The 19593-nt window shown below is 45.8% G+C and overlaps 1 protein-coding gene across 1 annotated transcript in view; it reads right to left on the bottom strand.

The window, feature by feature from the left end:
- The window catches only part of LOC121542599 (kinesin-like protein KIF13A), a 102962-nt gene that overhangs the window by 58362 nt on the left and 25007 nt on the right, over positions 1–19593 (bottom strand). Inside the window, exons 3-4 of the mRNA XM_045226159.1 lie at positions 11690–11702; positions 3906–3966 (exon numbers count right to left, since the gene is read on the bottom strand). Coding sequence (XP_045082094.1) covers positions 3906–3966; positions 11690–11702 — 74 coding nt within the window. The remainder of the gene's footprint in view (positions 1–3905; positions 3967–11689; positions 11703–19593) is intronic.

Raw genomic sequence — 19593 nt, 5'->3', positions numbered from 1 at the left:
ATATATATATATATATATATATATATATATATATATATATATATATCAGTGGGGAGAACAAGTATTTGATACACTGCCGATTTTGCAGGTTTTCCTACTTACAAAGCATGTAGAGGTCTGTAATTTTTATCATAGGTACACTTCAACTGTGAGAGACGGAATCTAAAACAAAAATTCAGAAAATCACATTGTATGATTTTTAAGTAATTCATTTGCATTTTATTGCATGACATAAGTATTTGATCACCTACCAACCAGTAAGAATTCCGGCTCTCACAGACCTGTTAGATTTTCTTTAAGAAGCCCTCCTGTTCTCCACTCATTACCTGTATTAACTGGACCTGTTTGAACTCGTTACCTGTAGAAAAGACACCTGTCCACACACTCAATCAAACAGACTCCAATCTCTCAACAATGGCCAAGACCAGAGAGCTGTGTAAGGACATCAGGGATAAAATTGTAGACCTGCACAAGGCTGGGATGGGCTACAGGACAATAGGCAAGCAGCTTGGTGAGAAGGCAACTGTTGGTCTGGGGCTCCATGCAAGATCTCACCTCGTGGGGCATCAATGATCAGGAGGAAGGTGAGGGACCAGCCCAGAACGGCAGGACCTGGTCAATGACCTGAAGAGAGCTGGGACCACAGTCTCAAAGAAAACCATTAGTAACACACTACGCCGTCATGGATTAAAATCCTGCAGCGCACGCAAGATCCCCCTGCTCATGCCAGCGCATGTCCAGGCCTGTCTGAAGTTTGCCAATGACCATCTGGATGATCCAGAGGAGGAATGGGAGAAGGTCATGTGGTCTGATGAGACAAAAATAGAGCTTTTTGGTCTAAACTCCACTCGCCGTGTTTGGAGGAAGAAGAAGTATGAGTACAACCCCAAGAACACCATCCCAATCGTGAAGCATGGAGGTGGAAACATCATTCTTTGGGGATGCTTTTCTGCAAAGGGGACAGGACGACTGCACCATATTGAGGGGAGGATGGATGGGGCCATGTATCGCGAGATCTTGGCCAACAATCTCCTTCCCTCAGTAAGAGCATTGAAGATGGGTCGTGGCTGGGTCTTCCAGCATGACAACGACCCGAAACACACAGCCAGGGCAACTAAGGAGTGGCTCCGTAAGAAGCATCTCAAGGTCCTGGAGTGGCCTAGCCAGTCTCCAGACCTGAACCCAATAGAAAATCTTTGGAGGGGAGCTGAAAGTCCATATTGCCCAGCGACAGCCCCGAAACCTGAAGGATCTGGAGAAGGTCTGTATGGAGGAGTGGGCCAAAATCCCTGCTGCAGTGTGTGCAAACCTGGTCAAGACCTACAGGAAACGTATGATCTCTGTAATTGCAAACAAAGGTTTCTGTACCAAATATTAAGTTCTGCTTTTCTGATGTATCAAATACTTATGTCATGCAATAAAATGCAAATTAATTACTTAAACATCATACAATGTGATTTTCTGAATTTTGTTTTAGATTCCGTCTCTCACAGTTGAAGTGTACCTATGATAAAAATTACAGACCTCTACATGCTTTGTAAGTAGGAAAACCTGCAAAATCGGCAGTGTATCAAATACTTGTTCTCCCCACTGTATATATATATATAATATTACTGTCTCAGTCAGTATCTTATCTAATATACTATATATATATATATATATATATATATATATAATATTACTGTCTCAATCAGTATCTTATCTAATTTACTGTATGGACTAATATTATTGTCTCAGTCAGTATCTTATCTAATATACTGTATGGACTAATATTACTGTCTCAGTCAGTATCTTATCTAATATACTGTATGGACTTATATTACTGTTTCAGTCAGTATCTTATCTAATATACTGTATGGACTAATATTACTGTCTCAGTCAGTATCTTATCTAATATACTGTATGGACTAATATTACTGTCTCAGTCAGTATCTTATCTAATATACTGTATGGACTTATATTACTGTTTCAGTCAGTATCTTATCTAATATACTGTATGGACTTATATTACTGTCTCAGTCAGTATCTTATCTAATATACTGTATGGACTTATATTACTGTCTCAGTCAGTATCTTATCTAATATACTGTATGGACTTATATTCCTGTTTCAGTCAGTATCTTATCTAATATACTGTATGGACTAATATTACTGTCTCAGTCAGTATCTTATCTAATATACTGTATGGACTAATATTACTGTTTCAGTCAGTATCTTATCTAATATACTGTATGGACTTATATTACTGTTTCAGTCAGTATCTTATCTAATATACTATATATAAATAATATTACTGTCTATCTTCCCCCTCCGTCTCTCACAGTTGAAGTGTACCTATGATAAAAATTACAGACCTCTACATGCTTTGTAAGTAGGAAAACCTGCAAAATCGGCAGTGTATCAAATACTTGTTCTCCCCACTGTATATATATATATAATATTACTGTCTCAGTCAGTATCTTATCTAATATACTATATATATATATATATATATATATAATATTACTGTCTCAATCAGTATCTTATCTAATTTACTGTATGGACTAATATTATTGTCTCAGTCAGTATCTTATCTAATATACTGTATGGACTAATATTACTGTCTCAGTCAGTATCTTATCTAATATACTGTATGGACTTATATTACTGTTTCAGTCAGTATCTTATCTAATATACTGTATGGACTAATATTACTGTCTCAGTCAGTATCTTATCTAATATACTGTATGGACTAATATTACTGTCTCAGTCAGTATCTTATCTAATATACTGTATGGACTTATATTACTGTTTCAGTCAGTATCTTATCTAATATACTGTATGGACTTATATTACTGTCTCAGTCAGTATCTTATCTAATATACTGTATGGACTTATATTACTGTCTCAGTCAGTATCTTATCTAATATACTGTATGGACTTATATTCCTGTTTCAGTCAGTATCTTATCTAATATACTGTATGGACTAATATTACTGTCTCAGTCAGTATCTTATCTAATATACTGTATGGACTAATATTACTGTTTCAGTCAGTATCTTATCTAATATACTGTATGGACTTATATTACTGTTTCAGTCAGTATCTTATCTAATATACTGTATGGACTTATATTACTGTTTCAGTCAGTATCTTATCTAATATACTATATATAAATAATATTACTGTCTATCTTCCCCCTCCCTCTCTCCCTCTTCCCCTCCCTCTCTCTCTCACCCTCTTCCCCCCTCTCAATTCAATTCAATTCAATTCAAAGGGCTTTATTTGCATGGGAAACATATGTTTACATTGCCAAAGCAAGTGAAATAGATCATAAACAAAAGGGAAATAAACAAGGGAAACATTAGTAAACATTACACTCACAAAAGTTTTAAAAGTATATAGACATTTCCAAATGTTATATCATTGGCTATGTACCTGTCTCTCTCTCTCTTTCTCTCTCTCCCCCCTCCCGCTCTCTCCCAAGTCTTTCCCCCTAACTCTCTCCCTCTGTCTCTCCTCACATAAATACACAACCATCTTATTTCTCAGTCCCATTCAGATGCAAAGCAGCTTGTAAAAACAGACTTTGCATTATGTAAAAACAGGACTTCCATGTAGGTTTTTCCTTCCCTCTCTCCCTCTCTTTCTCTTCCTCTACCTCTCTCGTTCCTGTATTCCTGCAGAGAACTGTGGCCCAAGACTCATCTCACCTGGCAGGTTTTAAATAGTGATGAGATAGCTGTGTTTAGTGTTCTTTAGTGATGATAGAGAGATGATCTCTGTCAACCTTAACAGTCAGTGGCTGCGTCCCAAATGACATCCTATTCTCTATATAGTGCACTTCTTTTGACCAGGGCCCATAGTTGCTCTGTGAATCTGAACAGAACAGTCAGCTAAGCCTGAACCTGTTGTCTGTGACTCACCAGCATACTTGGCCATGTTGGACTCATCCATGGACCAGAAACAGTGGTCAAAGGCAAACACCTATGGGAGAGGACAAAGAGGGATCAACACACATATGGATGAACGTACGCAAACGCACACACGCACGCACTCACACACACACGCACGCACACACGCACGCACACACGCACGCGCACACAAACATAAAGGCACACACACATACACACACACGCACCCCCACACACACACACACACACACACGCACGCTGTAAGCTCCTGTCCGAGCATGTTGTACTGTATCAGCCGCCCCTAGTCTACCTAAGGAGATAGCAGACAACTACGACAGACACACCTAGAGACACAATGACAGATTTACTGTACTGTATCAAGACAACCAACAACACATCAGCAAGATGTCTGCTGTCTGTGTGAAAGAGAGAGAGAGACAGAGAGACAGAGAGAAGAGAGACAGAGAGAGAGACAGAGAGAGAGAGACAGAGAGAAGAGAGACAGAGACAGAGAGAGAGAGAGACAGAGAGAAGAGAGAGAGAGAGAGACACAGAGAGAAGAGAGAGAGAGACAGAGAGAGCGAGAGAGAGAAGAGAGACAGAGAGAAGAGAGACAGAGAGAAGAGAGATGGAGAGAGACAGAGAGAAGCGAGACAGAGAGAGACAGAGAGAAGAGAGAGAGAGAGAGAGAGAGAGAGAGAGAGAGAGAGAGAGAAGAGAGATGGAGAGAGAGAGAAGAGAGAGACAGAGAGACAGAGAGAAGAGAGACATAAAGTGTGAGAGAGAGAGAGAGCGACACAGAGAGAAGAGAGACAGAGAGAGAGACAGAGAGAGATAGAGAGAAGAGAGAGCAAGAGAGAGAGACAGAGAGAAGAGAGAGAGACAGACAGACAGAGAGACAGACAGAGAGAGCGAGAGAGAGCGAGAGAGAGAGAGAGACACAGAGAGAAGAGAGAGAGAGGCAGACAGACAGAGAGAGAGAGAGAGAGAGAGAGAGAGAGAGAGAGAGAGAGAGAGAGAGAGAGAGAGAGGAAACCCTGATGAATGCTGTTGACTGAGGTAATGCTAGTTGCCGTGACGGGGCCTCAGCAGAGCAGGGGCTGCATCCCAAATGGCACCCTATTCCCTATGGGCTCTCTGTTCAAAAGTAGTGCACTATACAGGGAATAGGGTGCCATTTGGGAAACAGCCCAGATCCACTGTAGGGCAGCTATGCTCCAGGCTCCATGCTGGCCTAGTCTGTTTGGCAGACAGACAGTGGTAGTTGGACGCTGGAGTTAAATTAATTCATAAATCAGGGTCACGGCTCCGCAGTAGACATTCCAGCTCCCAGTGACCCATGTCTCCACGGCAACCCGGCTAGAGTCGTTCCTGGAGGTGCAGGCTGTGTGTATATTACACACAGTGTGTGTACTGTGTGTGTGTGTGTGTCCGTATGTGTGTGTGTTTGTGTGTGTGTGTGTGTGTGTGTGTGTGTCCATGTGCCTGTGTGTGTGTGAGAGAGAGCCACCTGCGTTCACAGCTGTAAGTGGATGAATGGATGGCATAGAAATGATACTCTCTAGTCTAGACCCTCTCTAGTCTAGACCCTCACTCTAGTCTAGACCCTCTCTAGTCTAGACCCTCTCTCTAGTCTAGACCCTCTCTAGTCTAGACCCTCTCTAGTCTAGACCCTCTCTCTAGTCTAGACCCTCCCTCTAGTCTAGACCCTCTCTCTAGTCTAGACCCTCCCTCTAGTCTAGACCCTCTCTTGAGTCTAGACCCTGTCTCTAGTCTAGACCCTCTCTAGTCTAGACCCTGTCTCTAATCTAGACCCTCTCTCTAGTCTAGACCCTGTCTCTAGTCTAGACCCTCTCTCTAGTCTAGACCCTGTCTCTAGTCTAGACCCTCTCTCTAGTCTAGACCCTCTCTAGTCTAGACCCTCTCTCTAGTCTAGACCCTCTCTCTAGTCTAGACCCTCTCTCTAGTCTAGACCCTCTCTCTAGTCTAGACCCTCTCTAGTCTAGACCCTGTCTCTAGTCTAGACCCTCTCTCTAGTCTAGACCCTCTCTCTAGTCTAGACCCTCTCTCTAGTCTAGCCTCATGCTGCAGACTCCCACACTACTAGACCCTCCTTGAATTAGAGTGATTCAACTGGCTCAAATAGTTCAGGGGCTGTATGTATCTAGTGTCTCAGAGTGCTGATCTAGGATCAGTTTAGCCTTTTAGATCATAATAAATACGATGGACCTGATCCTAGACCAGCACTCTGAGATGTTTGGTATACAGCCCAATATATATATATTATTTTATTCTGATACTTAGGCAATTTTTCTTCCCAGGTAAAATAATAAGATGTTACTCTGCGATTTTCCACTGCTAGGCCGAAGCGTATGACAGTTTTCAAACCCTTTCCAAAATGCTGAAAGAATGCATTGCAGTGCTGTCATTTCTTGGTGCAAACACACAGCACTGGGAAAGCAAAACACATGCTTCTTCCTCTGCTGCTGGCACTCACTCACTCACTGGCTGGCTGGGCTGCCAAAACTGTTGTGGGACCCAAATGGGACCCTATTCCCTATATAGTGCCTCTATGGGCCCTGGTCAAAAGTAGTGCACTAAATAGGGCATAGGATGCCATTTGGGATTGTAGCCCTGGTATCCCTCCATTAATGTCTGAGTCAGTATGATTGAACTCTTTTTCTAATCCTAATAAAGGGCACTACAGGCCAGGGAGAGAGGGAGGCACTGTTGCACTGTCAGCATAGTCACGGCTGAGGACGGTCACTGAAGGGGTCTGAAAGAGAGAGCTCCTCAGGAGACAGCAGAACAGCAGAGTGGGTGTCCGTCAGAGGTACCATCATCCTCAATTAGGCTGCTGGGGAGTTTAGCTGGGGAGTTTAGGAACTAACTAACTAAACAGGGCTGAACAACCAAATGGTACCCTATTTCCTATTTAGTGCACTACTTTTGAGCAGAACCCTATGGGCCCTGGTCAAAACTAGTGCACTATATAGGGAATAGGGTGCCATTTGGGACATAATCCAGGTCTTAGATCTGCTCTATGAAGTCGTATGGGTTTGACCAAACAACCAAATGATTTCTGATTACATAATAACTGACCACTCCATCCATTAACAATGATTCAATCAAAGTAATTCACAGTGATACAATTGGGATTTGAACACAGAGCCACATACATCATACAACATACATCATACATCATACATCATACAACATCATACAACATACAACATACATCATACAACATACATCATACAACACACATCATACAACATACATCATACAACATCATACAACACCATACATCATACAACATCATACAACATCATACAACATCATACAACATACATCATACAACATCATACAACATCATACAACATACATCATACAACATCATACAACATCATACAACATACATCATACAACATCATACAACATCATACAACATACTGTACATCATACAACATACATCATACAACAGGTTGGACTGTGAGTAGTGAGTGTGACCTCTATTTATCCCCAGCAGACAGACAGACAGTAGACAGCAGACAGACAGACAGACAGACAGACAGCAGACAGTCAGACAGACAGCAGACAGACAGACAGACAGACAGTCAGACAGACAGACAGCAGACAGTCAGACAGACAGACAGCAGACAGTCAGACAGACAGCAGACAGCAGACAGTCAGCAGACAGACAGAGAGACAGCAGACAGACAGACAGCAGACAGTCAGAGAGACAGCAGACAGACAGCCAGACAGCAGACAGACAGCAGTCAGACAGACAGCAGACAGACAGCAGAGACAGACAGAAAGCAGACAGTCAGACAGACAGCAAACAGTCAGACAGACAGCAGACAGACAGCAGACAGTCAGACAGACAGCAGACAGACAGCAGACAGACAGTCAGACAGCAGACAGACAGCAGTCAGACAGACAGCAGACAGACAGACAGACAGCAGACAGACAGACAGTAGACAGACAGCAGACAGACAGACAGTGTTTGAGGGGAAAGTCATGTGATGTTGTATTCAGGACTGAGCCGGCCAGGCAGTCATTTCTGCTAGAGTGCCTGGCTAAAGCTCAGAGGACAGATTTGAATCAGCCCAACGAGACACGACCCCACGACCCCACGATTGAACCCAAAACCCATCCCAGAATGTTCAACTCTGCCCCTGAACGCCTCTCAACTAGTCACCATCCACCAGTGAGAGTGTGGGGACAGGGGGAGGTGAGGGGGTGAGGGGGAGTTGCACTCCAACAATGCAGCTTTGAATGCACACACACTGGGCCAGTGTTCCTGCTCATCCCTCCCTCTCATTGTGGATCACTTTGTGGATGTTCACCAGATCTTAGAGCGTTGACACGTTCACACGGACGTCTATCTGGCTCCCTGCCGCTGACCAACCAAACCACCCAGACGTCTATCTGGCTCCCTGCCGCTGACCAACCAAACCACAGACGTCTATCTGGCTCCCTGCCGCTGACCAACCAAACCACCCAGACGTCTATCTGGCTCCCTGCCGCTGACCAACCAAACCACCCAGACGTCTATCTGGCTCCCTGCCGCTGACCAACCAAACCACCCAGACGTCTATCTGGCTCCCTGCCGCTGACCAACCAAACCACAGACGTCTATCTGGCTCCCTGCCGCTGACCAACCAAACCACCCAGACGTCTATCTGGCTCCCTGCCGCTGACCAACCAAACCACAGACGTCTATCTGGCTCCCTGCCGCTGACCAACCAAACCACCCAGACGTCTATCTGGCTCCCTGCCGCTGACCAACCAAACCACAGACGTCTATCTGGCTCCCTGCCGCTGACCAACCAAACCACAGACGTCTATCTGGCTCCCTGCCGCTGACCAACCAAACCACAGACGTCTATCTGGCTCCCTGCCGCTGACCAACCAAACCACCCAGACGTCTATCTGGCTCCCTGCCGCTGACCAACCAAACCACCCAGACGTTTATCTGGCTCCCTGCCGCTGACCAACCAAACCACAGACGTCTATCTGGCTCCCTGCCGCTGACCAACCAAACCACAGACGTCTATCTGGCTCCCTGCCGCTGACCAACCAAACCACCCAGACGTCTATCTGGCTCCCTGCCGCTGACCAACCAAACCACCCAGACGTTTATCTGGCTCTCTGCCGCTGACCAACCAAACCACCCAGACGTCTATCTGGCTCCCTGCCGCTGACCAACCAAACCACCCAGACGTCTATCTGGCTCCCTGCCGCTGACCAACCAAACCACAGACGTCTATCTGGCTCCCTGCCGCTGACCAACCAAACCACAGACGTCTATCTGGCTCCCTGCCGCTGACCAACCAAACCCCACAGACGTCTATCTGGCTCCCTGCCGCTGACCAACCAAACCACCCAGACGTCTATCTGGCTCCCTGCCGCTGACCAACCAAACCACCCAGACGTCTATCTGGCTCCCTGCCGCTGACCAACCAAACCATCCAGACGTCTATCTGGCTCCCTGCCGCTGACCAACCAAACCACAGACGTCTATCTGGCTCCCTGCCGCTGACCAACCAAACCACCCAGACGTCTATCTGGCTCCCTGCCGCTGACCAACCAAACCATCCAGACGTCTATCTGGCTCCCCTGCCGCTGACCAACCAAACCACCCAGACGTCTATCTGGCTCCCTGCCGCTGACCAACCAAACCACCCAGACGTCTATCTGGCTCCCTGCCGCTGACCAACCAAACCACCCAGACGTCTATCTGGCTCCCTGCCGCTGACCAACCAAACCACACAGACTTCTATCTGGCTCCCTGCCGCTGACCAACCAAACCACCCAGACGTCTATCTGGCTCCCTGCCGCTGACCAACCAAACCACAGACGTCTATCTGGCTTCCTGCCGCTGACCAACCAAACCACCCAGACGTCTATCTGGCTCCCTGCCGCTGACCAACCAAACCACAGACGTCTATCTGTCTCCCTGCCGCTGACCAACCAAACCACACAGACGTCTATCTGGCTCCCTGCCGATGACCAACCAAACCACAGACGTCTATCTGGCTCCCTGCCGCTGACCAACCAAACCACAGACGTCTATCTGGCTCCCTGCCGCTGACCAACCAAACCACAGACGTCTATCTGGCTCCCTGCCGCTGACCAACCAAACCACAGACGTCTATCTGGCTCCCTGCCGCTGACCAACCAAACCCCACAGACGTCTATCTGGCTCCCTGCCGCTGACCAACCAAACCCCACAGACGTCTATCTGGCTCCCTGCCGCTGACCAACCAAACCACAGACGTCTATCTGGCTCCCTGCCGCTGACCAACCAAATCCCACAGACGTCTATCTGGCTCCCTGCCGCTGACCAACCAAACCACAGACGTCTATCTGGCTCCCTGCCGCTGACCAACCAAACCACCCAGACGTCTATCTGTAGCTCAGCTGGTAGAGCACGGCGCTTGTAACGCCAAGGTAGTGGGTTCGATCCCCGGGACCACCCATACACAAAAAAATGTATGCACGCATGACTGTAAGTCGCTTTGGATAAAAGCGTCTGCTAAATGGCATATTATTATTATTTATTATTATCTGGCTCCCTCTAAACCAGCTACGCTTGCGCTGACCAACCAAAGTCTATCTGCTCCGCCGTGACAAACCCTCCACCCAGCGTCATCTGTCTCCCTGCCGCTGACCAACCAAACCCCACAGACGTCTATCTGGCTCCCTGCCGCTGACCAACCAAACCACATCTATCGGCTGACCCCAGACGTCTATCTGGCTCCCCGCACACACAGTCTATCTGGCTCCCTGCCGCTGACCAACCAAACCACTGACAACCCCCTCGTCCCACACACACTAGGGCTGGACGATATATAAAATTAATTTGAATTTATTTTTGCGCGATATTCCAAATGCCTGTATTGTAGAAACAATTGTATTTTTAAATGTTTTTTATGAGTGTTTATGTCCGCTTGTTCTCATGTCCGCTTCTCACACACATCATACTCTACCTTGGACAGAGACAACACACATCATACTCTACCTTGGACAGAGACAACACACATCATACTCTACCTTGGACAGAGACAACACACATCATACTCTACCTTGGACAGAGACAACACACTTCATACTCTACCTTGGACAGAGACAACACACATCATACTCTACCTTGGACAGAGACAACACACATCATACTCTACCTTGGACAGAGACAACACACATCATACTCTACCTTGGACAGAGACAACACACATCATACTCTACCTTGGACAGAGACAACACATGTCATACTCTACCATGGACAGAGACAACACACATTCATACTCTACCTTGGACAGAGACAACACATGTCATACTCTACCTTGGACAGAGACAACACATGTCATACTCTACCTTGGACAGAGACAACACAGATTATACTCTACCTTGGACAGAGCCAACACACATCATACTCTACCTTGGACAGAGACAACACACATCATACTCTACCTTGGACAGAGACAACACATGTCATACTCTACCTTGGACAGAGACAACACATGTCATACTCTACCTTGGACGGAGACAACACACATCATACTCTACCTTGGACAGAGACAACACATGTCATACTCTACCTTGGACAGAGACAACACATGTCATACTCTACCTTGGACAGAGACAACACATATCATACTCTACCTTGGACAGAGACAACACACATCATACTCTACCTTGGACAGAGACAACACACATCATACTCTACCTTGGACAGAGACAACACATGTCAGACTCTATCTTGGACAGATATAACACATATCATACTCTACCTTGGGTTGTTTCCTGGAGGTAGAGGGGCAGATGGAACCATGATGAACAGATTCAGGATGGGAGGATGGAGGAGAGAGAGAAACCCAGGGGTCCATCAGCAACACCATCACAGAGACAGAGAGAGAGAGGCGGTGGGGAGAGAGTGAAAGATAGAGAGAGAGGGGGGGAGTGAGAAATAGAGAGAGATAGAGAGAGAGGGGGCGAGAGAGGGGGAGAGAGAGAGGGGGAGAGGGAGAGAGAGAGAGAGAGAGAGAGAGAGAGAGAGAGAGAGAGAGAGAGAGAGAGAGCGAGAGAGAGAGAGGGGAGAGAAGGGGGGGAGAGATAGAGATAGAAAGAGGTACCATGGTTAGCATTAAAACAATTGAACAGACTGTTAAATGTTACCTCTCTCTCTCTCATGTTCACTATCAAGTTTCAATTTTTAAAGTCCCATGCACAAGTACAGTGAAATGCCTTTTTTACAAGCTCCAAACCCAACAATGCAGTAATCAATATCAATGTAGTACTAAAAATAACAAGGTAGAACAGAAACACACGAGATATAAAAATAAGAAATAAGAAGAACAGGAGGAAGTAAGAAGCTAAATACAGGGTCAGATCAATACCATATTTATAATGTGCAGGGATACTGGAGTGATAGAGGTAGATATGTATAGGGGTAAGGTGACTAGGCCTCAAGATATAAGATAAACAGAGTAGCAGCAGTGTAAATGATGATTGTATGTGAGTGTGAGTGTGTAAAGTCAGTATAAATGTGTGTGCATGTTATGTGTGTGTGAGCAAATGAAGTGAGTGTGTGTTTAAGTTAGAGAGAGAGAGAAGAGAGATCAGAAATAGAGATGGAGAGAGACTGAGAAAGGTAAAGAGAGAAAGGGAGAGGAGAGAGAGAGAGAGAGACAGAGAGAGAGAGAGAGAGAGAGAGAGAGAGAGAGAGAGAGAGAGAGAGAGAGAGAGAGAGAGACAGAGAGACAGATAGACAGAGAGCCAATCAAGAATTCACAAAATGGGACAAACACCAAATTGAGACTCTGCATGCAGAATTCTGCAAAAATATCCTCTGCGTACAACGTAAAACACCAAATAATGCATGCAGAGCAGAATTAGGCCAATACCCGCTAATTATCAAAATCCAGAAAAGAGCCGTTAAATTCTATAACCACTTAAAAGGAAGCGATTCCCAAACCTTCCATAACAAAGCCATCACCTACAGAGAGATCAACTTGGAGAAGAGTCCCCTAAGTAAGCTGGTCCTGGGGCTCTGTTCACAAACACAAACAGACCCCACAGAGCCCCAGGACAACAACAACAACACAATTAGACCCAACCAAATCATGAGAAAACAAAAGAGAATTACTTGACACATTGGAAAGAACAAACAAAAAAACAGAGCAAACTAGAATGCTATTTGGCCCTAAACAGAGAGTACACAGTGGCAGAATACCTGACCACTGTGACTGACCCAAACTTAAGGAAAGCTTTGACTATGTACAGACTCAGTGAGCATAGCCTTGCTATTGAGAAAGGCCGCCGTAGGCAGACCTGGCTCTCAAGAGAAGACAGGCTATGTGCACACTGCCCACAAAATGAGGTGGAAACTGAGCTGCACTTCCTAACCTCCTGCCAAATGTATGACCATATTAGAGACACATATTTCCCTCAGATTACAGCGATCCACAAATAATTCGAAAACAAACCTAATTTTGATAAACTCCCTTATCTACTGGGTGAAAAACCACAGTGTGCCATCACAGCTGCAAGATTTGTGACCTGTTGCCACAAGAAAAGGGCAACCAGTGAAGAACAAACACCATTGTAAATACAACCCATATTTATGTTTATTTATTTTCCCATTTGTACTTGTTTCCTATTTGCACATTGTTACAACACTGTATATAGACATAATATGACATTTGAAATGTCTTTATTCTTTTGAAACTTCTGAGTGTAATGTTTACTGTTAATATTTATTGTTTATTTCACTTTTGTTTACTATCTACTTCACTTGCTTTGGCAATGTTAACATACGTTTCCCATGCCAATAAAGCCCTTAAATTGAATTGAGAGAGAGAGAGAGAGAGAGAGAGAGAGAGAGAGAGAGAGAGAGAGAGAGAGAGAGAGAGAGAGACAGAGAGACGGAGAGACAGAGAGAGAGAGAGCAGCTGAAACTCTCAGAGCAGGAAACCTCTGTTGTCTATGTTGACCCAAAAGATCAAACTTAAACTAAATGTATTATTCTCTAGCCTGGCTGTACATTGGGAAAGAGAAAACGAACTAACATCACAATAAAGCAGGTGTTTAGAGCTAGCTATGTCATTAGCAAGATTCACTCATCCATCCAACTACCACATAATTTACTTCACAAATTACTGCTGTAGTTATTTTTCTTCTTTCAACTGCCTCGATCATTCATTCACTCCCTCCCTCGTTCATTCACTCCCTCCCTCCCTCCCTCCCTCGTTCATTCATTCACTTCCTCCCTCCTTCATTCACTCCCTCCCTCCTTCATTCATTCATTCACTCCCTCGTTCATTCACTCCCTCCCTCGTTCATTCACTCCCTCCCTCGTTCATTCCCTCCCTCCCTCATTCACTCCCTCACCCCCTCCCTCGTTCATTCACTCCCTCCCTCGTTCATTCATTCACTCCCTCCCTCGTTCATTCATTCACTCCCTCCCTCCCTCCCTCCCTCCCTCCCTCCCTCCCTCCCTCCCTCATTCATTCATTCACTCCTTCCCCTGTTCATTCATTCACTCCCTTGTTCATTCACTCCCTCCCTCCCTCATTCATTCATTCATTCATTCACTCTCTCCCTCATTCATTCACTCCCTCCCTCGTTCATTCACTCCCTCCCTCGTTCATTGAGGTCCAGGCAGGCGTTGTTTCCTGGTGCTGCCTGCTGTGAAAGGCCTCATAATTGGGGCGGTGGAGCGTGAGGAAGGGAAGAGATTTAGGATTCAATGTCCCACTGACTCTATTGGGTAAACTAGACTAAAGCCTGGAGACTTAACCAGGGATGCTGGGGAGGGGAGGGTAGGGAGGCTGGACTCAGCTCTGTGTGTGTGTGTGTGTGTGTGTGTGTGTGTGTGTGTGTGTGTGTGTGTGTATGTGTGTGTGTGTGTGTGTGTGTGTGTGTGTGTGTGTGTGTGTGTGTGTGTGTGTGTGTGTGTGTGTGTGTGTGTGTGTGTGTGTGTGTGCCAGGGAGGTTAGGCTAGGATAGAGAGGATGGACACAGAACACCCAGCAGTCAGGACAATAAGGAATATGGAATACAGTGTGTCCAGTGACACCCAGCAATCAGGACAATAAGGAATATGGAATACAGTGTGTCCAATGACACCCAGCAGTCAGGACAATAAGGAATATGGAATACAGTGTGTCCAATGACACCCAGCAATCAGGACAATAAGGAATATGGAATACAGTGTGTCCAATGACACCCAGCAATCAGGACAATAAGGAATATGGAATACAGTGTGTCTAATATCAAAAGTGACCTAGGCTACTAGATGAAATCCACATTGTGTAAACAAGGTGTAAACCATAGCCTATGGCTTAGTCTACTATTCTGCCTAATATATGACAAACACAGGACTTACTGTTCTTCATTTGGAAGATGATCTCAAAAGATGTTGGTATCTGGTATGAGAGATAACATCACAGCAATAACAACTACGCTAACCAAGGCTTCATTGTGTGAAGAGATTGTTTTCTGTCATCAGTGATAGCTGAAGAACGACCCTATTTAGTAACAACATATTATAACTACTACACTATTACGAATAACAGACATAACTCAACGTGTACAGTATGCCTGTCACGTCCCTTCGTCCTCTAAGACCCATGTCCAGTCTGTGTGAGTGTAGGCTACCTGGGCAGCACCAACGTACTCCGCTACAGTAATAACATTCCCCAGCTGCCAGTCACCTGCGGGCATCACCCCGACCCCTCAGTGACCCTACAGTTGGCACACACGCGTGGCCAATCAGCAGGGCCCTCCGGAAGAGAGAGAGAGATAGAGAAACAGAAAGAGACAGAGGGAAACAGGGGGATAGAGATGCACACTACCCACAAAATGAGGTGGAAACTGAGTTGCACTTCCTAACTTCCTGCCAAATGTATGACCATATTAGAGACACATATTTCCCTCAGATTACAGACCCACAAAGAATTAAAAAACAAATCAAATGTTGATAAACTCCCATATCTACTGGGTGAAATATCAAAGTGTGCAATCACAGCAGCAAGATTTGTGACCTGTTGCCACAAGAAAAGGACAACCAGTGAAGAACAAACACCATTGTAAATACAACCTATATTTGTGTTTATTTATTTTCCTTTTTGTACTAACTATTTGCACATCATTACAACACTGTATATATACATAATATGACATTTGAAATGTCTTTATTCTTTTGGAACTTTTGTGAGTGTAATGTTTACTGTTCATTTTGTATTGTTTATTTCACTTTTGTTTATTATCTATTTCACTTGCTTTGACAATGTAATGTAAATCCCCTTAAATTGAAATTGAATTAAATTGAATTGAGAGAGAGACAGAACGAGAGAGAGAGAGAGAGAGAGAGAGAGAGAGAGAGAGAGAGAGAGAGAGAGAGATCCTGGCAGCGCCACAGATGTGGGCATCACCTTCACTGAGCAACGCAGCAGAACTGGCAGGCACTGCAGCAAGAAAGAAACACTGGAGCGGAGTCTGCCACAGCGATAACATCTACTCTACTGTCTAATGGTGGCCAGGCAGAACAGCTCTGCATCTACTCTACTGTCTAATGGTGGCCAGGCAGTACAGCTCTACATCTACTCTACTGTCTAATGGTGGCCAGGCCAGTAAAGCTCTACATCTACTCTACTGTCTAATGGTGGCCAGGCAGTACAGCTCTACATCTACTATACTGTCTAATGGTGGCCAGGCAGTACAGCTCTACATCTACAATACTGTCTAATGGTGGCCAGGCCAGACAGTACAGCTCTACATCTAGTCTACTGTCTAATGGTGGCCAGGCCAGGCAGTACAGCTCTACATCTACTCTACTGTCTAATGGTGGCCAGGCCAGGCAGTACAGCTCTACATCTACTCTACTGTCTAATGGTGGCCAGGCAGTACAGCTCTACATCTACAATACTGTCTAATGGTGGCCAGGCCAGGCAGTACAGCTCTACATCTACTCTACTGTCTAATGGTGGCCAGGCAGTACAGCTCTACATCTACTCTACTGTCTAATGGTGGCCAGGCAGTACAGCTCTACATCTACTCTACTGTCTAATGATGCCCAGGCCAGGCAGTACAGCTCTACATCTACTCTACTGTCTAATGGTGGCCAGGCCAGGCAGTACAGCTCTACATCTACTCTACTGTCTAATGGTGGCCAGGCAGTACAGCTCTACATCTACTCTACTGTCTAATGGTGGCCAGGCCAGGCAGTACAGCGCTACATCTACTCTACTGTCTAATGGTGGCCAGGCAGTACAGCTCTACATCTAGTCTACTGTCTAATGGTGGCCAGGCCAGGCAGTATAGCTCTACATCTACTCTACTGTCTAATGGTGGCCAGGCAGTACAGCTCTACATCTACTCTACTGTTTAATGGTGGCCAGACAGTACAGCTCTACATCTACTCTACTGTCTAATGGTGGCCAGGCAGTACAGCTCTACATCTACTCCACTGTCTAATGGTGGCCAGGCAGTACAGCTATACATCTACTCCACTGTCTAATGGTGGCCAGGCAGTACAGCTATACATTTACTCTACTGTCTAATGGTGGCCAGACAGTACAGCTCTACATCTACTCTACTGTCTAATGGTGGCCAGGCCAGACAGTACAGCTCTACATCTACTCTACTGTCTAATGGTGGCCAGGCCAGGCAGTACAGCTCTACATCTACTCTACTGTCTAATGGTGGCCAGGCCAGGCAGTACAGCTCTACATCTACTCTATTGTCTAATGGTGGCTAGGCCAGGCAGTACAGCTCTACATCTACTATACTGTCTAATGGTGGCCAGGCAGTACAGCTCTACATCTACTCTACTGTCTAATGGTGGCCAGGCCAGGCAGTACAGCTCTACATCTACTCTACTGTCTAATGGTGGCCAGGCCAGGCAGAACAGCTCTACATCTACTCTAGTGTATAATGGTGGCCAGGCAGTACAGCTCTACATCTACTCTACTGTCTAATGGTGGCCAGGCAGTACAGCTCTACATCTACTCTACTGTCTAATGGTGGCCAGGCCAAACAGTAAAGCTCTACATCTACTCTACTGTCTAATGGTGGCCAGGCAGTACAGCTCTACATCTACTATACTGTCTAATGGTGGCCAGGCAGTACAGCTCTACATCTACTATAATGTCTAATTGTGGCCAGGCCAGACAGTACAGCTCTACATCTAGTCTACTGTCTAATGGTGGCCAGGCCAGGCAGTACAGCTCTACATCTAGTCTACTGTTTAATGGTGGCCAGGCAGTACAGCTCTACATCTACTATACTGTCTAATGGTGGCCAGGCAGTACAGCTCTACATCTACAATACTGTCTAATGGTGGCCAGGCCAGGCAGAACAGCTCTACATCTACTCTACTGTCTAATGGTGGCCAGGCAGTACAGCTCTACATCTACTCTACTGTCTAATGGTGGCCAGGCCAGGCAGTACAGCTCTACATCTACTCTACTGTCTAATGGTGGCCAGGCAGTACAGCTCTACATCTACTCTACTGTCTAATGGTGGCCAGGCAGTACAGCTCTACATCTAGTCTACTGTCTAATGGTGGCCAGGCCAGGCAGTATAGCGCTACATCTACTCTACTGTCTATTGGTGGCCAGGCAGTACAGCTCTACATCTAGTCTACTGTCTAATGGTGGCCAGGCCAGGCAGTACAGCTCTACATCTACTCTACTGTCTAATGGTTATTATTATTATTATTATAATGGTGGCCAGGCAGTACAGCTCTACATCTACTCTACTGTTTAATGGTGGCCAGGCCAGACAGTACAGCTCTACATCTACTCTACTGTCTAATGGTGGCCAGGCAGTACAGCTCTACATCTACTCCACTGTCTAATGGTGGCCAGGCAGTACAGCTATACATCTACTCTACTGTCTAATGGTGGCCAGGCAGTACAGCTCTACATCTACTCTACTGTCTAATGGTGGCCAGGCCAGACAGTACAGCTCTACATCTACTCTACTGTCTAATGGTGGCCAGGCCAGGCAGTACAGCTCTACATCTACTCTACTGTCTAATGGTGGCCAGGCCAGGCAGTACAGCTCTACATCTACTATACTGTCTAATGGTGGCCAGGCAGTACAGTTCTACATCTACTCTACTGTCTAATGGTGGCCAGGCCAGGCAGTACAGCTCTACATCTACTCTACTGTCTAATGGTGGCCAGGCAGTACAGCTCTACATCTAGTGGCCAGGCCAGGCAATACAGCTCTACATCTACTCTACTGTCTAATGGTGGCCAGGCAGTACAGCTCTACATCTAGTCTACTGTCTAATGGTGGCCAGGCCAGGCAGTACAGCTCTACATCTACTCTACTGTCTAATGGTGGCCAGGCCAGGCAGTACAGCTCTACATCTACTCTACTGTCTAATGGTAGCCAGGCAGTACAGCTCTACATCTACTCTACTGTTTAATGGTGGCCAGGCAGTACAGCTCTACATCTACTATACTGTCTAATGGTGGCCAGGCCAGGCAGTACAGCTCTACATCTACTCTACTGTCTAATGGTGGCCAGGCCAGGCAGTACAGCTCTACATCTACTCTACTGTCTAATGGTGGCCAGGCAGTACAGTTCTACATCTACTCTACTGTCTAATGGTGGCCAGGCCAGGCAGTACAGCTCTACATCTACTCTACTGTCTAATGGTGGCCAGGCAGTACAGCTCTAC

The sequence above is a fragment of the Coregonus clupeaformis genome, chromosome 17 (genome assembly GCF_020615455.1).
Source record: "Coregonus clupeaformis isolate EN_2021a chromosome 17, ASM2061545v1, whole genome shotgun sequence".
In the NCBI taxonomy this organism is placed as follows: domain Eukaryota; kingdom Metazoa; phylum Chordata; class Actinopteri; order Salmoniformes; family Salmonidae; genus Coregonus; species Coregonus clupeaformis.
Note: the sequence above shows the minus strand (reverse complement) of the source record. Positions and strands in the feature narration are given on the sequence as shown.